Raw genomic sequence first — 18,526 nt, 5'->3', positions numbered from 1 at the left:
GTTGTTCAGTTTTGGATAGGTTGAGCTTGGTATGCCTCTTAGAAATTAAAGTTATTAAATTATGAATTGGATAGATAATTGTGGATTCCTGAGGACAAATCTGGGTTAAAGATAAGAAATTTGTGAGTTATTAACATATAGATAGTAAGTCTGAATGAGATCACATAAGGAATAGAAATGATGAAGAAGTACAGAGACTGAACTCAAGGACATTCCAAAGGAGGTTGGGAAGATAAGAAAGACCAGCAAGAGGGTGTGATTAAAAAAAAAAAAAGAACAATATAGTTTTGCCCTTTTACTTAGCAATATATTTTGGAGCTCTTTTCATAAATTTGTTTTACACACTACAACATGTTCCTTGGAATGGATGTATCATATCCTATTTAGCTTCTCCTGTATTGATTAACGTTTGTTTTATAATTTTCCCCTCTAACTTTTATAGTTTTTTCTTATCCAGTTCCATAATCTATCTGGATTTATTTGTGTGTATGATTCAAGAAATGGCTCTAATCTTATATTTTTCTAAATGCTATTTATTGAATAATTCATGCTTTGCCACACTGATATAAAATGATACCTTTATCATATAATGTATTTGAGTTCTCTTGAATTCCCTTAATTTGTTGATTCTTCTGATAATACTATTCTGCCTTAATTAGTATAGTTTATTGGAACCTTTGAAATCTGGTAGAGGAAGTCCCCCAAAGTTCTTATTTTTTCAGAATTTTCTTAGCTAACCTCATGTATTTTCTCTTTCAAAGGGGTTTTACTTATTCGTGTATTTTTTAAAAAGTGATAATTTTACTTTCATTGCTCTACCAACTATTAGACATACAGATACAGTTTTACTCTTTTTAGAGACCAGGTTCAGGATTACTGAATGAGTTTCACAAAAGAAGAGATTTGAATTAAGCAGGGCTTAATGACAGCAGCAAAACCATTGTCTGGGGTTGGCAATTCTAGATGGCATGACTCAGTGCACACTTGGTGAACAACATCAGATAGGAAAGTCGAACAATAAGGCATCTTTGTTTCATATTTTGCTAGAGCTCTTCATCATATTTGTAGTATGGATACAAAAAGCACAGACCATCTTTCAAGGAAGAAGATAATTAATACTAAAAATGCTTATTAGATATTAGCAATTTGGAACAATTATAGTGTTTGGAGAAGAAATCTTTTATTTATCCAAACAGCTTGCTTAGAGGAGAATTGAAATGCTGATCACATCAAACATTTAATAAGGCTTAAATAGATAAATTTACTTGAGTATTTCATTTAAGATTAAAGTATGTGTAGTTTATAATGCAAATTTATATGAAAAGTTGCAAAATTTTTTATGCTTAGAAAAAATGATTTTAAAATTATCTCATTCTCTTTATAATATATGGATCATAATAAATATTGCTGACCAAATTCAAAGTAAAAACTGATTTAGATGATGCATGTATCGAATGGATTTTAAATTAGATTGTTAAGATCCATAAAACAATCTGTTGGGATTTTAATTGGCATGCATTGAATTTAAAGATCATTATGGAGAGAAGTGATGTCTTTAGGATGTCAGTTTCTCCTCTCTGAAATATAAGTTGTATCTTCATTTATTTGTTGTTGTTTCAGATATTCATGTTAATCTTGCCTAGTTTTAGTTTGGTTTACTTGCCACGATTTTGTAATTTTTTTCATTCCTAATAAGAAATATGTATTGGGTACCTGTCACATGCTAGTCATGTGACCATTCTAGGTACTAGGGATACAAGATCGAACAAAACAAAGCCCCTGCCCTTATCAATCTTATATTCTAATAAGAAGGCATCAGGCAATAGAAAAATAAATAAGTAGATATGTAATGTCAGGTTATAAACAGTAAAAGAAACTAATAAACAGGAGAGTGGAGGGTAAGGTATATGGTGATCAAAGCAGAATTTTTCAAAAATCACTTACCTATGTTTTTTCCTATCTTCCCCCCCCCCCCATATTTCAATAATGGTTATTGTGGTTTTAAATAAGATATTCTAAAATCCTCTATTTAGGAAGGCATAATGCAAATTGACATTATTCACTTAGGTGACAGAAATTTGTATCTCTAAAGGCGTAATACCTGTTTGTTCTTCCCAGATGAAATCATTTCAGTCAGATTTCATTTAGGTTTAAAGAAATTTTAGTATTATTTTTTTTTAAATTTTTTTTAAAAGACTTTATTTATTTATTTGACAGAGAGAGACAGCGAGAGAGGGAACACAAGTGGGGGGAGTGGGAGAGGGAGAAGCAGGCTTCCCGCCGAGCGGGGAGCCCGATGTGGGGCTCGATCCCAGGACCCCGGGATCATGACCTGAGCCGAAGGCAGACACTTAATGACTGAGCCACCCAGGCACCCCTAAAGAAATTTTAAAAGAATATTTTTTTTCCAAAATATAATGAGGATATGTAGATAATCTTGATTCATCTGTCTCATTCTTTCTATTCAGTTCCACAAAGTTCTGTAGAAGGCACTAGAGGATGTAAGAAAAGTGAGATACTGTCTACCCCATAGGGAGGCCTGTGATCTAGTGAGGAATTCAGAAGCAATTACAGAGAACTTTCATGCATATCTGAGAGTGAGAGATTCCTGGCCCACAGACCTATTATAATCAGCTATGACTGTGAATTTTTGAAAAAAATGAATGAAAGAAGTAGTAAATGATGGATGTATAAACAAAATACTGCTAAGACTAGAAGAGAACAAGTTTTCACAACTAACGGATAAAGGAAATCTTTCTAAAAGAGGTAACGTTTGGTCTTCATTGAGAAAGATGAATGAGTAGGGAAGGACATTTTGAGAACTTTGTGGAGAAGAGGCATAGAGGCAGAAACTGTGTGGCTTGTTCTGAATAAAACAAGTCCTTGTGGATATATAACTGAGAGTTAGCTGAGGGTGAGAATGTTGGAAACAGAAAATATGGCTAAAAAAGCAAATTAGAGCCAGATTGTGAAAGCCATGAATGCTATGCTGGGGTGTCAGAATATTATTCAGTGGGAGACAAAATGCATTTTGTTCCGTAAAAATATCTCTTGTGTGTTGATTTGATGCAAAGGAATTGCATACACTCATCTACATTTCTGAAAGGTAGTAATTTTTGGCATTATAGAGGATAGATTGACATAGAGCTAGATCAGGGACAGAGACTAGTTAGGAAATAGTTATAAAAGTTCAGATCATGGGTGCCTGGGTGGCTCAGATGGTTAAGCGTCTGCCTTTGGCTCAGGTCATGATCCCAGGGTCCTGGGATCGAGCCCCACATTGGGCTTCCTGCTTGGCGGAGAGCCTGCTTCTCCCTCTCCCTCTGCTGCTCTCCCTGCTTGTGCTCTCTCGCCCTCTCTGTCAAATAAATAAATAAAATCTTAAAAAGAAGTTCAGATCAAGAATACATTGGAAAAGAACACTAGGAGCAGAATGAACAATAAATAACCTAACTAGGTAAATTAAATAGGAAGTCAGGAGAAACCCTATTAAAAGGTGAGATTTCAGCAAAGAGTTGAAAAAGGTAATTGAGTTACTGAGTGAATAGCTGGGGGGAAATCATTCCACACAAGAGGAACAAGCTGGCATATTTGAGGAATAGCAAGAAGCCAGAGTGGAGGTGAGAAAGAATAGTAGGAGAGGAGCTCAGAGAGGCAATGGATCTGGGTTGAGAGTACCGATCATGTAGAGCTGCATAGGATATTACAAGTCTTATTTTAAGTGAAATGGAAACCAGTCAGGGAGTTAGCAGTAAGCAGATGGATGGTACACATCAATTAGAATAATTTGAAATGAGGGGGTGCCTGGGTGGCTCAGTCGTTAAGTGTCTGCCTTCGGTTCAGGTCATGATCCCGGGGTCCTGGGATCGAGCCCCGTGTCGGGCTCCCTGCTCGGCGGGAGGCCTGCTTCTCCCTCTCCCACTCCCCCTGCTTGTGTTCTCTCTCTGGCTGTCTCTCTCTGTCAAATAAATAAATAAAATCTTTAAAAAAAAAAAAAAGAATAATTTGAAATGAGTCTATTTACAAAGGGGCTGTTTACAAAGATATGGGTATAGAAGAATCGTGGAGTATAGCATAGAAATCTAGGGCTTACTACAGACAATTCCAAAGCTTTGAGATAGGAAAGCTACTACAGACAATTCCAAAGCTTCGGGAACTGAAAATGTTACAAGAGGGTGAAACAGAACAAGGTGTGAAATGAAGCCAGAGAGGTAGTCATGAGCAGATCGCGTTAAGGAACAGGGTCTTAATCTTTCTTTTTGAAGTTTTTATTTAAATTCCAGTTAGTTAACATTACAATGTAGTATTAGTTTCAGGTGTACAATATAGTGATAGAACAGTTCCATACAACACCCAGTGCTCATCGTAACAAGTGCCCTCCTTAATCCTCATCACCTATTTAACCCATCCCCCCATCCACCTCCATTCTGGTAACCATCAGTTTGTTCTTTGTAGTTAAGAGTCTGTTTCTTGGTTTTCAATCTGAAAGGAGAAGGACCTGTTAAATCAGGAAATGAACTGATGAGGTTTATATTCTAAAAGATCACTTTGCAATACTGGAACTGAAATAAAAAGGAGCAAGAGTATGTGTTGGTAACCAATCAAGAGACTTTCATAGCAGTTTCATAGCATAGTAGTTTGGGATGGTGGAAATAGAGAATATGAATGGATTTGAGGAATATTTAGGGCAAAAATAAACTGGCATTTCTAAAACAAGCTACGTATGAAGAGGTATCTGAGAAGATTCCTGAATTTTTTTGACTCATGTAAACGAATAAATGTTGATGCCAGTCACGGAAATAGGAAACTTTAGGATATCTGGTTTTGTGTCATTCAGTTATTTAGATTTTGGACATGTTGATTATCAAGTGCCGATGAAATAACTATTTGGAGATGGTAGTTAGGCTATTTGTGATGTAGAATTAGATCTTAGAGAAGAGTCGTTGAAGATATAATTTAGGAATTGGAGTAGCTTGAATAGTGTCTCCCAAAAAGTCACGTCAACTCAGAACCTCAGAATGTGACCTCATTTAGAAATGGGGTATTTATAGATGTAATTAGTTAAGATGAGGTCATAATGGAATAAGGTGGACCTTAAATCCAATGGTGAGTGTCCTTCTAAGAAGAGGAGAGGAAGCAGAGAGACACAGAGGGAAGACAGCCATGTGAAGACAGAGGCGGAAACTGGAGTGGTACAACTATAAGCCAAGAAATGCCAAGGATTGCCAGAACCACCAGAAGCTAGGAAGGAGCAAGGAAAGGATTCTTCCCTAGAGCCTTCAGAGAGAGCATGGTCCAGCCCATACCTTGATTTCAGACTTCTAGCCTCCAGAAATGTAAGAGAATACCTTTCTGTTGTTTCAAGCTACCAAGTGTGTAGTAATTTGTTACAGCAGCCCTAGGAAATTACTACAGGAATCATTAGTGTATATTGAGGTATAGGTAAGATTGCCTAGGGAAAGCATAGAGATGGAGCAGAGGTTACACACTGGCTCTCACTGATAGTGAGTGCCCCCAGACTCATTTTGGGCAATTTTGACAGTTGTATTATGCCCAAATTATGCTTTAAGTAGCAATAAGACTGGACAAATGAGATACTTAGTTACCATACAAATTGATTAGTACCTATTTTATTCTGTCTAGCTGCTTCATACATTTATTTACCAACTGAAATCATTTCACTTTGAATCCTTCTTCAAAAAAGTTTGAAGGGGGGCATAGGATTAATCCTTATGAACATTCAGTAGACACAAAATAACAAACTATCAGGGGATATGAAGAGCATTAGGCCACAAATAAGAGAGCATGGTATCATGGAACCAGAGGGAGAGAATATTACAAAGAAGGAGTATCAGAACCTCCTGAAAATCCACAGTAAGAAAAATACGCATTAGGTTTTGTCTCATAGATGCTAGTGGTGAGGGAAACAAGAGCTATTGGAGTGACATGGTTAGATGTGTCTATTTTATTTTATTTAATTTTTTTTAATTTTTAAAAAAATTTTTAATTTTTTTTTTAAAGATTTTATTTATTTATTCATGAGAGACAGAGAGAGAGAGGCAGAGGGAGAAGCAGGCTCCCAAGGAGCAGGGAGCCCAATGCGGGACTTGATCCCAGGACGCGGGGATCATGACCTGAGCCAAAGGCAGATGCTTAACCATCTGAGCCACCCAGGCGCTCTAGATGTGTCTATTTTAGAAAGATAATGTTCCTCTTAATATAAAGGATGGACAAGACTAAAGGAAAGAGAAAAAGAGAATTAGTAAGTAGGTATTGCATTTACCCAGTCAAGAACTAATGAAGAATTGAAGATGAAAAGGAGGTATAATTAAGAGGTTGTGTATATAAGAACTTGGGGATTAAAGGAAAGAATAATAGAAGATGGTTTTTAAAACTTGATTAATTAAGTGGATAATAATATTATTAACACAAGAAGGAAGAACTAGTAGAAGCTCTCCTTTTTGAGATTAATGGATTTCTAAAGCCAACAAAAAAGAAATGGGATAGAAGAAAAATACAAGAGACTTCATCTATTCCAAAATTATCATTTAAAGATAACCTGAAAGTGATCCTAGGGAAAAGCAACTGATAAGGGTGGTTAAAGCTCAGTTTGACTAGATTTAAATGTATGAACACAGTTAAATAGGAGATTGATATCAATAGAAACCCGAACTCTGTGACTTGGATTCAGGACATAGTAGTGAGCCTCCTTCTTCACTGCAGTCAAAATGAAGCTGCTGAAATAGATTCCAAAGATAATATTGAACCTGTACATGAAAGGCTTTGTTTGACTTTGAGGATGTCCTGCCTCTGTATCAGTTGTTTGCACTTACTTTTAAAAAATGAGCAGAGCTGTGAGGCCACCATGACCTCAACCACAGAGGAAACTGTGATGTAGATTCAGAAAACTTCAAGGAGATTCCACAACCACCAGGTGTCCAAAGGAAGGAGGCTTTGATGGGATTTTACATAACCCTGAACCAAGGCTGGCAATTCCTATAAACTATAAGAGCCCTAGGATCTTAGGTGTTTTGGCCAGAGATTCAGGGAGCCGTATACATCGAGTAAGATTGCCCTTCTGCCATCACAGTTATGTAGGGTTGGAGAGGAAGCTCCCTAATACACAAAAACTACCCTTCTGTAGGCCTTTATTGTAGTGGAAAAGAATAGCTTTATGTGCCCTTAGGAACACCATATCCCTTCTCTACCCTCATCACCTTCATCAGTACAAGTTAGTGAACATGCAGTAAGACCTTCTTTTACTAGTCTTCATTTTTCTAATGACAGCCCCATGTGCTCAGAAGCCTCCGCTGGTGGCTTCCATATTTATGTCATCTGAAATCAAGAGGGATACCAGGGGTCCTATGTATCCCTGCCTTCATCTTCTCTTTATTACTAGAAATCTGGGAATCCCAGAACTCAGTATTCCGCTGGATAATTCCCACCCATCTTCCCCCTACCACACACTCACAGCTTCACCACTGTCTTTCTAGGGACTGCCAGGACTAATCCCATCATTGGGATCATTGTCACAAGGAGTAAGAGAATGGCTAGGAGAAAGGGAAGATATAGCTATTTTATTGGTTAGCACCTTTCCTAACTATTCTGAATAAAATAGCACAAACCTACCTCTCTAGCCCCTTACCCTTTACAGTAAGATCTAGATATTTCTCTTTTTGGTTATAAGAAGAAAAAAAAAAAAACCTTACAGTAATTCTTTTATTTAGTGGTAATCATGTCTCAGTAAAATTATAAAGCCTTAAATAAAACTCAAACTGCTGTTTCAAGTCATCTTGGAACTAGAGGAAGTAGTCCAAGGGTCCCCAGGACCTGGATGGGCTTCAAGGGCTCCACAAGTCCTGTGCATGTGTAATTGAAATTGTTTATATAGCTTGGTGGTTAAGAGTATGGCCTCTGGAGTCAGATTGCCTCGGTTTAAATCCTACCCCACCATGTGCTAGATTTTGCAACTTAGGCAATTTACTTAACCTGCCTGTGCTTAGTTTCCCTAGCTAAGCCATGAGAGTAATAGTGTACCTATTTCAAAGAGTTGCTGTAGGGACTAAAGCTAGTTAGTTAATACATTTAAAGCACTTACAATAGTGCCTCACAATATTAAGTGCTATATAAACACTAGCATTATTATTATTTATATTCCCAGGGAAAGGTCCATATCTTCCAACTGATTATCAGTAAAGTCTATTATAAATTTTAATTTACGAACTGGAAGAAACCACTCTCACAGGCATATGATCTGCATGAAATTTAAACTTTCACTATTTGAGTCAAAAGTCATCTGATCCTTCATAGCAGAGAAGTTTACCTAGTGGATTCTACTTCAGCAGTATTTTCTTTTTATTTATTTTTTTAATAATATTTTATTTTAAAGTGTTTTTATGTTTTCGAGGTTTTAATTCTATTTTTACTTTTTAACCTAATAGAAAATTTGTATTTTTCTTTAAATTGTCACAGTCTTGATAAAATTTAAGCTCTTAATTTTTAGGCTTCAATTTAAAAAAGAAATTTGTTTTCCTTTTCAAAATCCCTGTGTAATTAATAGTTCTGCATTAAGGGTTTGAACATCCGCAGATTGCATGTGCAACTTTGTAAGTGAGTTAGGCAAAAGATACGTGTGATTAAGCAGTGAATGTTGATTTTTGTTGTTGTTACTTAAACCATATATGCAACTGAGCCAAATTGGATCACAATTGAAAATATTGCAGCCTGTTAATAAAATGAAAAAGAAGAGCTTATACAGCTGTTCTTTTCCTGGAAAGTGAATATAGTGGCTGAAAAAAAAATTGAGGCTTCATCGTTATTAGGGATGAATTAATATTGTTCTATAATAAATTACCAAATGTCATTTAACAAATCTTTTTTTTTAGAAATCTTATCAGGTCAGCAGTAAATGTCCAGTATCTCATTACTTATTTCCTATAGTTACACTGAACATGAGGAGTACTTCCATTTTAAATTGCTTTTGCTAAATCTTAGAAAAATAATTTTGGCAATTTGGTTAGTATCAGACCTAAAGCTTAAACACAAAACAGCTGTTGTTGAAAATACCACTTTCATAACATTAATATGCTTTCAATTAACAGATTGGCATGAACTGTTAAACATTACTACCTCCATGTTTAACTACTGTTTGACTCTCAATGACTGCTTTTCTTTCTTAATAGATTGTTTACTTTAACTGAAAGAGGAAGAATCTTATTTAAATAATCCATATTTTTCTTCCATCTGCAGAAAGTACCCAAGAAAAGTGGGGATTTCCAATGTGCCAGTATTTAAAAGAAGAGAGATGGTGCTGTGGTCGTAATGCCAGAATGTCAGCATGTTTGGTATGATTATATTTTTTTCTGAACTAAGCTTTATCCAGATGTTGCAGAATTTATTATTGTTGGCTAATATCATGAATTAAATGCCAAGTTTTGCAGAGCATCATTATTAATGCTTTTGTGCATTGCAAATTTTAAGAAAAAAATGACTTGCCCTTACAACATTATCTACTACTTTACATGCATTGTGGTAATAAGTAGGACACATGTCATCTTTATGATGAAGCCCACAATTAGCAGTCCTCACTCATGAGCATAATACTTCTAATCAGGTTTATGATACCCCTATTTTAATTATCAGCAGACAGCCAAGAATCTCTAGATACCTAAAGAATTTCTAACGTGAAAGAACAGAAATCAGGTAAGAAGAAAAGAAACTTGGTGGAAGTGGAGACTATACAAAATAAAATAAAATAATGTAAAATAGCTATTAATATCCCTTAGATAAAAGAATATACTGCATTCATAAAACAGAAGTGGTTGCTATGAAAATAAACATTCAAAGAAACAAAAAGAAGCATTTTTGAAAAATAAATTTCAGAATATAGAATTTATAGACCACACTGCACTTAATAACTTTTCCTGACCGATGTCAGCTTCCTATGGAAAGCCCCTCTCCTTGGCTCCATCCCAGTCCCTGGCTACCTTGGCTTCTTTTTTGGAGGCTAAGGAACATTTTTTTTGTGCATTTTTTATTGCCTTTTGTTCCATACCTGACCTTTTCCACAAATAATCAAAGCCTTAGGGGTTAAAAAAGGAGAACGAGACCTTTCTGGTGATGCTTTCAGATAAATTGTTAAGGGTACTAACCAGAGATAAAATTTTAATTAGATTAATACAATCTTGTCAGCATACTTTAACCCTGATAAAACTGTAAAATATTTTAGATTAGTATGACATGAACACTTGGTTTATTTTCTTCATTATCTTTATTTATTGGCCAAGAAAAATACTAATGTTTGCAAGAAACTTCTTATCACCTACCTGGTTATCTTTTATTATGTCATCCTAATTTATCATTTGTATTTCTAAAATCCCTCATCAGCAACACATACTAAAAGTAGTCTTGTTATTGACTACTTTTAACTAGTTATACTTACCTAAAAGCAGATACTTTTATCAACACCAAGCAACTTATTAAAAATTCTTGTTTCTTTATTCAGTTCAGTCTTTTAGCAAAAGCCATAACACAAAAATCTAATCTGAAATGAGCACAAATAGTCCTGTAAATGAAAATCAGTGTTTTCTTCAATAATAAATTTATTCTGGGCCTGTTGTTTAATTTAATATGAAAATTACATAATATCTTTCTCCTGTATTCATAAATCTGTGGCTTTAAATGTTCAGTGAAGGTATCCTTCAAGTCAATGGAAAAATTGCAATTTTTTTCTTCAAACACTTTCTGTGAAGCAACTTGTTATACAGTGAACTCATTTTCCCACTAAATCTTCATGGTATGAGGGCAGGAGAAGTTAATCAGGGTTCATAGAACAAAGTTTTACTTCCTGCTCACTTGCTACCTAGCTATACAACTTGTGGCAAGTACTTTACCTTGTCAGTGAGCTTGTGTAGCTGAAAAAATTGTACTTATATAGGATAATCTGTAAATTACCATTAGTCTTAGAAGTATATGATTCAGCTATATCTAACAAGTATATGATTATGAAGAACATCTATCTAAAGCAAATATGAGTCTTTTAAAATGGAATAGGAAGTATATGCAGATCTGTTATATTTTACTTCTTTGTGTTTGAACTATTTAAAATTTAAAAAATATAAATATTAAAATATTTTAATGTAATTCAGTTATAAATAATATATATAAATCAGTTATATATAATATATATAAATATAAACTACGTAAGTGTGGAAATTTATGTCTCTTAAAAAATGAAAGTTTTAGAAGCCTCTATTCCATATTTAAATTATGGCAAATCTTTCATATATACCTTTCATATATGTTGGATTATGAGTATTTATTAGAAATATTAGGAAATATTTTCTAAAAATGTTCTGGATCTTAAATAAATATAAATATAAAAACTAGCTATGTATAAAATTATAAAAATATGTATTACTTTCTTTTCTACTGGGCACTTGATCATATGTGAATTTGATTTGAATTGCAGACCAGGTAGATCAAAACTATACATACTTTTCTAAACTAAGTTTTAAAATACAGTCTGTTCAGTATTACCTTCTATAATAAAATATGAAACTACGTTTATAAAAAATTAGATGAAAATAAGTTAAAAGTTGTATATACACACACATAATAGCTTTAGATTAAAAAAATAATAGTTTTGGATTTATTTGATTGTTTTAGCTAAACTAAAAGTGAGCCAAGAGCATGTTATTTCATTTCGTTTTCTTATTTTTTCTAAAATTGAAGGAGTGTATACGGTTAAGGTATGTTTGTGCTTGTGTACATGACACACATCTAATATAAATCAACCCTAAATTATACAAGTATACCGGTTAACATTCCTTAATGATATTAACACTTTTAAATGTATAAACTTACATGTTATCAATTAATCTTTTTTAATGTCACTTTTGTAAGCCCTTATACAGTGTGTTTATAAGTCTTATAAGGTAAGACTAAATATATGAGCAGTCTCTGTCTTATCTTTTTCTCTTTATTTTTTCTCCAAAGGCATTGGAACGAGTTGCAGTTGGCCAAGGGGTAAGTAAGAATGTTTACTCTAATATAGCAGATGGACATTATGGTTCCTTAAAGTACTCTTCGTACTTGACCTGCTGATGAACTTAAAACCTGATGGCTTTTAATAAATATCACCTCTTCATATTCAAATATATACATTTTCTGTAAGTTTACTTTAAAAGAGAAGTGAACTTTCAGAAAAAGTAAATTGAACTTTTAAGAAAACTTCTACATTATTTTCTTGTACTAATGTCTCATTTCTTCATAATAAACAGTCTATAAATATTTCTAAAGACTGCTGTTGCTGACTATTAGGCTTTTATGGACTTAGTTCAAGCAAAGGTAACCATGATATAGCATTCAGTTTATTTTTTACCTATAGTCCAAAACACACATTTTGGGTTTTTTTTTTTAACTCTTTTCCTTATTTTACTTGATTAGTCATTAGTTGAAATAGCCAAATGGGCTTGCACATATAAACAGAAGTTAAATGTATCCCCAGAATATCTGTGTAATTGCCTTATCCTCTACCTTATAATTCATGAAACATATTGGGAATTTCTAAAAAATTTTTAAGAATTCTTTTTAAGCTTTTCACAAGATTTTTCTTGTTAGACCTAAATTTTAGAAATCTCTTTTTTGCTTTTTTTTTTTAAGGAATGTTAATATGTCAATTTAAATTTTTAAAAATAATAATTTGAAAATGACAATAGCAACAAATACCATTTACTGAGTATTTACTAGGCCAGGCATGATGCTAAGAACTTTCTTTAAAAAATGTATTCATTGGGGGTGCCTGGGTGGCTCAGTCGTTGGGTGTCTGCCTTTGGCTCTGGTCATGGTCCCAGAGTCCTGGGATCGAGCCCCGCATTGGGCTCCCTCCTCGGTGGGGAGTCTGCTTCTCCTTCTCTCTCCCCTCCGCTTGTGTTCCCTCTCTTGCTGTGTCTCTCTCTCTCTGTCAAATAAATAAATACAATCTTTAAAAAAAAAATTAAAAAATAAATCTCTAGAAACTCTTATCAATGGGAAAGATAAAGACTTAACTCTGCATAACAACCATAATCTCATTAAAAAAATGTATTCATTGTACCTATCTAAAAGTTGATAAAAACTGATTTTTTAAAGGCATTAGAGCATATTGTTTAGGTGTGTGGGCTTTAGTCTCAAACTCCTGGTTTGCAGTTAACAGCTATATTGCATATCAACCTAGTGGTTCCCTAGGGATATGGAAGAGGAAAGAGACTTTATCATAATAATGTTCCTGTGCATTTTTGTGGTATTTTTCAATTTCCCAAGTGCTTACTCATGTTTACAGTAATCTTATAAGTTGGGTATTATCCCAAACTTACATGAGAACATGATACACAGCAGAACAGCAGAAGTTTAATAGTGCATTTTAGCTCCCTTAATTAATTGCAGAGTACTGACTTCCAGCTTAGAGCCCTTTCCACTAGACCTGTAAAATGCATGCCTAAGATAATATACTTTAAGGGTGTGCTCTTTTTGCTCCCTCCCATTTAAAATGCATTAAAGTGTTAAGTTGATTTATCACTTGTGAAGGAAAGTAAACTCTGAGCCACATCCAGTTTATTCTTGGAATAGTCAGACAGACAGGGGTGGGGAGCTGTTGATTCCCTTCCCACTTACCCCCAGTACGTATTTACCAGGATGGATAGTCCTAGTTACTCCAGGAATGCACATTTGAAGGTACTTCATAACTCTCTTCCCTTTCTCTTAGGAAACAGCTGTAAAGCTCTTATTTACTCAGGATAACTTGGGAATGATGATTTATTCTATCCTGTTTGTATTTCTCTATGCATTTCTGTATAATCTCTTGTTTAAATGCATTTCTTGTTTTTTTTCTTTTTGTCGTCTTCAACCAGTTTTTAATAACAATATAAATATACATTTATTTCTAAATTATCTTGCTACCATTTATAAAATTTTTCTCAAAGGCAGGGAATGGAAAGCTTTATTTTTAAGAGTTTTTTGGTTTTTGTTTTTAGAGAGAGAGAAAGAGAGAGCAGAGGGAAGGGGAGAGGGAGAAAAAGAATCCTTAAGCAGACTCCCCACTGAGCATGGAGCTGGACATGGGGCTTAATTCCAGGACCCTGAGATCATGACCTGAGCCGAAGTCAAGGGTCAGCCCCTTAACTGACTGAGCCACCCAGGCACACCATATTTTTAAGATTTTTTTTCCCTAAATGAAGTACATAATAAAACTAATGATACCTCATCCCTGCCCAAGTGTCCAAGAGGCAAAATAGCATTATGGCTTGGTACAGGGACATCTGAGCTAGGCTTCTTCAGTTCAGATACCAGCTCTATTTTTAGAGTTTCATATAAAATTTACATAAAATTAAACTTCCTGTTTATTATATAGCTTAACCAAATAAAAAATTAAGAACTTCGTAAGCATTTATAATACTAATGCTAATATTTTACTTCATGTAATAATATATTTCCCAGAATGCCTTGAATTTCAATAGAACAATAGGTGTTAATGTATGAAAGGGGATTTCAGCATTTTTGTGAGAAAACTGAAGGGATTTGGGGAGATTTGAGGGACAGATGATAGAGATTTTTAGTACTGCAAAAAAGAATTACTCAAGATGAAAAAATGCCAAATGAAAGTATATCAAGGGGTGCCTGGGTGGCTCAGTTGGTTAAGCAGCTGCCTTCGGCTCAGGTCATGATCCCAGGGTCCTGGGATCGAGCCCCGCATCAGGCTCCCTGCTCAGCTGAGAGCCTACTTTTCCCTTTCCCTCTGCCTGCCACTCTGCCTACTTGTGCTCTCTGTCAAATAAATAAATTAAAAAAAAAAAAAAAAAAGAAAGAAAGTATATCCGGAGATGGGAAATTTAGAATGAAATGTTTTGGAGCAGTCTTCCAGAAAAAAAGTTTAGAAATCAGTTTGTCTTAAGGAGTTGTATTTAGAAAGAGATATTATATAAGAAGTGTGTCTTTTGAAGGTTATAAATTTTACTGTGGGCACTCAAGTATGTATGAATGTCTGCTGTCAGTATGTTATTTTAGGAGCCGAACTGGGGACTGTGGTATTCCTAACACCATTTCTGACTAGAATCACCCTCCCCACTATTCCCACCATCCAGAAAGGGTATAACGTGTGTTCTTTCCAAGTGTTCTGTCAAGATCCTGCAAGTCAGACATTGTCCAGTGACAAGACCCAAGAAATAATGGTTGGTTGACCCTCAACTCCCCAATTTGTGTTTTTTTGTAGTTTCAGCACCAGGGGCCCACAGTGTAGGAACTTGAGGTCAGATGAGGATAGGAGCAGTAGAGTTAAGTTTTCTGCCTGAGCACACAGGCAAGATTTTATTTTGTGCTAAACTCCATCTGAATCCAAACATATTTTAGTTGAAAACAGATGAAAATAACAATTCTGTGCTAGGAAGGAGAATAAAAGTTACAAAAGGATAACTCAGGGAATATATACAGTCTACTGACCTCTGTCTTTAAAACTTTACCAATCACTGCATAGTTTGGAGTTTTCACCTTATTAGACTTTTCAGAACCATACGATATTGTTGACCTCCTGCTACTCTGGCTCATTTTTCTTTCCTTTTTTTTTTTTTTTTTCCCATTAGTAACTTGGCATGGAACCAGGGTTGTTGCTGATAATATTTGATATTTCATGTTAGATTTATTTACACTGTCAATATTAAGAGGTCTGGGGGGATGTGGATGGAGTTTGGGTGACTTTTGTAGTTTCTTAGTTTGAGTACCACTTCCATTTTTTCAGTGAAGTGTTTTATTTTATGTGTAGTACTTTTTTTTTTACCTTCTACTTCTTCAAAATTATGTTTCACTGGGGCCTTTCTTTTCAGCCATACCTTCTTTCCTTTGGAAAACGTTCATGGATACCTGATCCTATGTCCTTTCTAAAAGACAAAAAGCATATCCTTTTCAACTCAACAGTAGCCAATGCTATGATCTTTCAGAGCTCAGATATATTTTTAGAATGTCCTTAGAATAGTACCTTCTCTTTGCAGGTGTGAATCCTAAATGATACTATCTCTTCCACCGCCATTAGGACAAATCCACGTTTTCTTCTCTTTTGCACATATTCTACCTGACTGCTCTCTTACAGGCTCCAGAGCTGATTTGGCTGGTCGTGAAAATTTATTTCCACATTTTAAATTGAACGGCACTCTATTTGGGACATTAGCTCATTTTTCTTTGATTTTGCTTTTTCTTCCTCACTCACTACCATTTCTCTTATAGTTTCTTCTATTTTCATGCAGAATACTTTCTCAGTGAATTTTAGCCACAGGGAGTTAATGTAACTTAGAATGAAAAAATTTTTAAAGTGTCCTCTATGTTTTGTAACAAAGTCAGGTTTCTAACATTCACTTATGGTCCTGACTCTCTAGTATTGATTCAATTTATGTTTTTTGTTTCTTGTGCTCATATATATATCTACATTTTTTTCAGCTGCCTACTGAATCACTCTTCTATCGAGCCGTCCTTCAGGATATTATTAAAGAATGTTATGGCATCACCAAATGGTATGAGAATTTTAATAATAACTATGTTGTCTTGTAAATGAAATGACTTTTAGCCCAGGTGAATTTATTCAGGGTCACTGTTACTGTTGGAAGAAGCTTTGAATTTGAGCATAATGTGAGTAGTAACAAAGAAGTATGCAGCAGCTGTATCTTAGCTTAATCATTATTAAAGTGGGGACGCTAATGATTCCTTTTTGTCCCAAAGAGTTGGTGTAATGGTAAAGTAGTCTGTGTCAATTGTAATTTAGAATTTTAGAAGCATTGAAATGTTATATATAAGTAATTCAGTGACTTAGCATATGAACAAGAGTTATATTTAAAATGTTTTACAACCAATACAGCTTAAACTCGTAGCTAATGAGAACAGAAATTGATGATAAACAATTGTGGCCATTGTATTACTGGTAAAATAGTAGCCCTGCATATGTTTTGTCTTTTTTTCCAAATAATGCATTGCACAGACAGGCAGAGATGGGAGAATTTTTCCATAATATTGGTTCAGTAACTGCTGTACTCAAGCTTACATTCACATTTCTGGCAAGTTTCATGAATATCCTCTTGCTAATTACAATTTTAGGATTCTGATAACCATTTGGTTGTAATAGGATTATTCTTCAAGTTAAAATAGGACAATTTTAAGGTTCTCAAAAACAAATCCACACTTACTAACCGAGATAGAAACTATTTTTGGATTAGTTATTATTTCTCTGTAAGAGAGAAAATAACCATTTTTTTACTGATAGAAATTATGACATATAAATACTACATATACCATTGTTTTAAACTATCATTTCTGTGTAGATAACTCCCAAATCTGCTTGCAGACTCCATTCTCTTTTCCATGTTTACCAATCGTCAAAATTGTCTACAAGTGAATTTCTCATGCTTTCCTGAAAAGTAGTTCCCTCTCTTGAGTTCACCACAAGATACTAACCTGGTGGAAAAAAGTCACATAATTTTGCAAATATTGACTGCCTGCCTCTTTTGAGACCTCAAATCTCTTTATAAATTTTTTTATTCCTCTAATGACAACTTAAAATTGTCTCCATTCTTTTCTGAATTTTTCTTCTCACTTAAAAATTAAACACCCTCCAGCCTTCCACGTTCCTGCCTTCTTTTACTACTTAGAAGATAGATGGTATGTATGTATTATAAGACTTCTTTCATTCCAGAGCCTGATTGACCTTTTAGCCACATTTGACCATTTAATAATTGTTTTTTTCTCCCAACTCTTGTCCTCCTTCTCTTCCATTAAGTGGCATTCTGAGTTTCTTTTTCCTGCTGTGCACATCCTTCTATTTACTGAAAGGTTCTTCCTCTTACTTAACCTCCTACATATAGTTAGACGTTCTCTAATATTTTTATATTCAGCTCCTTTCTCTTAATATTTCCTTTCTCTTAGGAATTACCCTGACAACTGATACCTGGAATCAGGTATCTATTCCCACCGCTTTCACTTAAGTACCTTACCGATACATCAAATTCAGCATATCCAAAAACCAAAGTCAACTTCCCACCAATTCTACTCCTCTTTCTTTCTTCTCTTGACTTCTTTTATTAAACCTAGGAATGCCATGACCATTTCTAAAGTCAAGCTTTAGAAATCTTAGTTATGTTTAATTTTATTCTTCCATCATCAGGCCACATATTCTCATTAGTTGCCAAGACTTACACATTGTTATTTTTCCAATCCAGCAATTAATTTATTGTATGACAGGCAGCCTGTTAGGTTCTGGATGCATAGGATATATTGTCCACACAGAAATATTTTATATTCTAGTCAGGATAGCATGTGCAAAAAACAAAGACAGTGATAGAAACCCATTTCCAATAACAGCAGACTAGATCATTAGAACCAACTCTCCTTCTGAGAAAAGTGAAAAACATTGAAGGTGTGTGTGTGTGTGTGTACGCATGTGTGCGTATTTGTTTTTAATTGGTTTGAGAACATCAGAGACCTATCAAGAAAGTTAAGAATTACAGGGCAAGGA

General features: G+C 34.6%; 1 protein-coding gene across 1 annotated transcript in view; it reads left to right on the top strand.

Moving 5' to 3' along the window:
• Nucleotides 1–18,526, top strand: part of METTL25 (methyltransferase like 25) — a 103,656-nt gene that overhangs the window by 47,444 nt on the left and 37,686 nt on the right. Inside the window, exons 6-8 of the mRNA XM_021689852.2 lie at nt 9,250–9,344; nt 11,998–12,027; nt 16,462–16,535. Of these exons, the coding sequence (XP_021545527.1) occupies nt 9,250–9,344; nt 11,998–12,027; nt 16,462–16,535 (199 nt within the window). The remainder of the gene's footprint in view (nt 1–9,249; nt 9,345–11,997; nt 12,028–16,461; nt 16,536–18,526) is intronic.

The sequence above is a fragment of the Neomonachus schauinslandi genome, chromosome 5 (assembly GCF_002201575.2).
Source record: "Neomonachus schauinslandi chromosome 5, ASM220157v2, whole genome shotgun sequence".
Lineage (NCBI taxonomy): Eukaryota > Metazoa > Chordata > Mammalia > Carnivora > Phocidae > Neomonachus > Neomonachus schauinslandi.
This window is presented reverse-complemented; position numbering and strand designations above follow the sequence as displayed.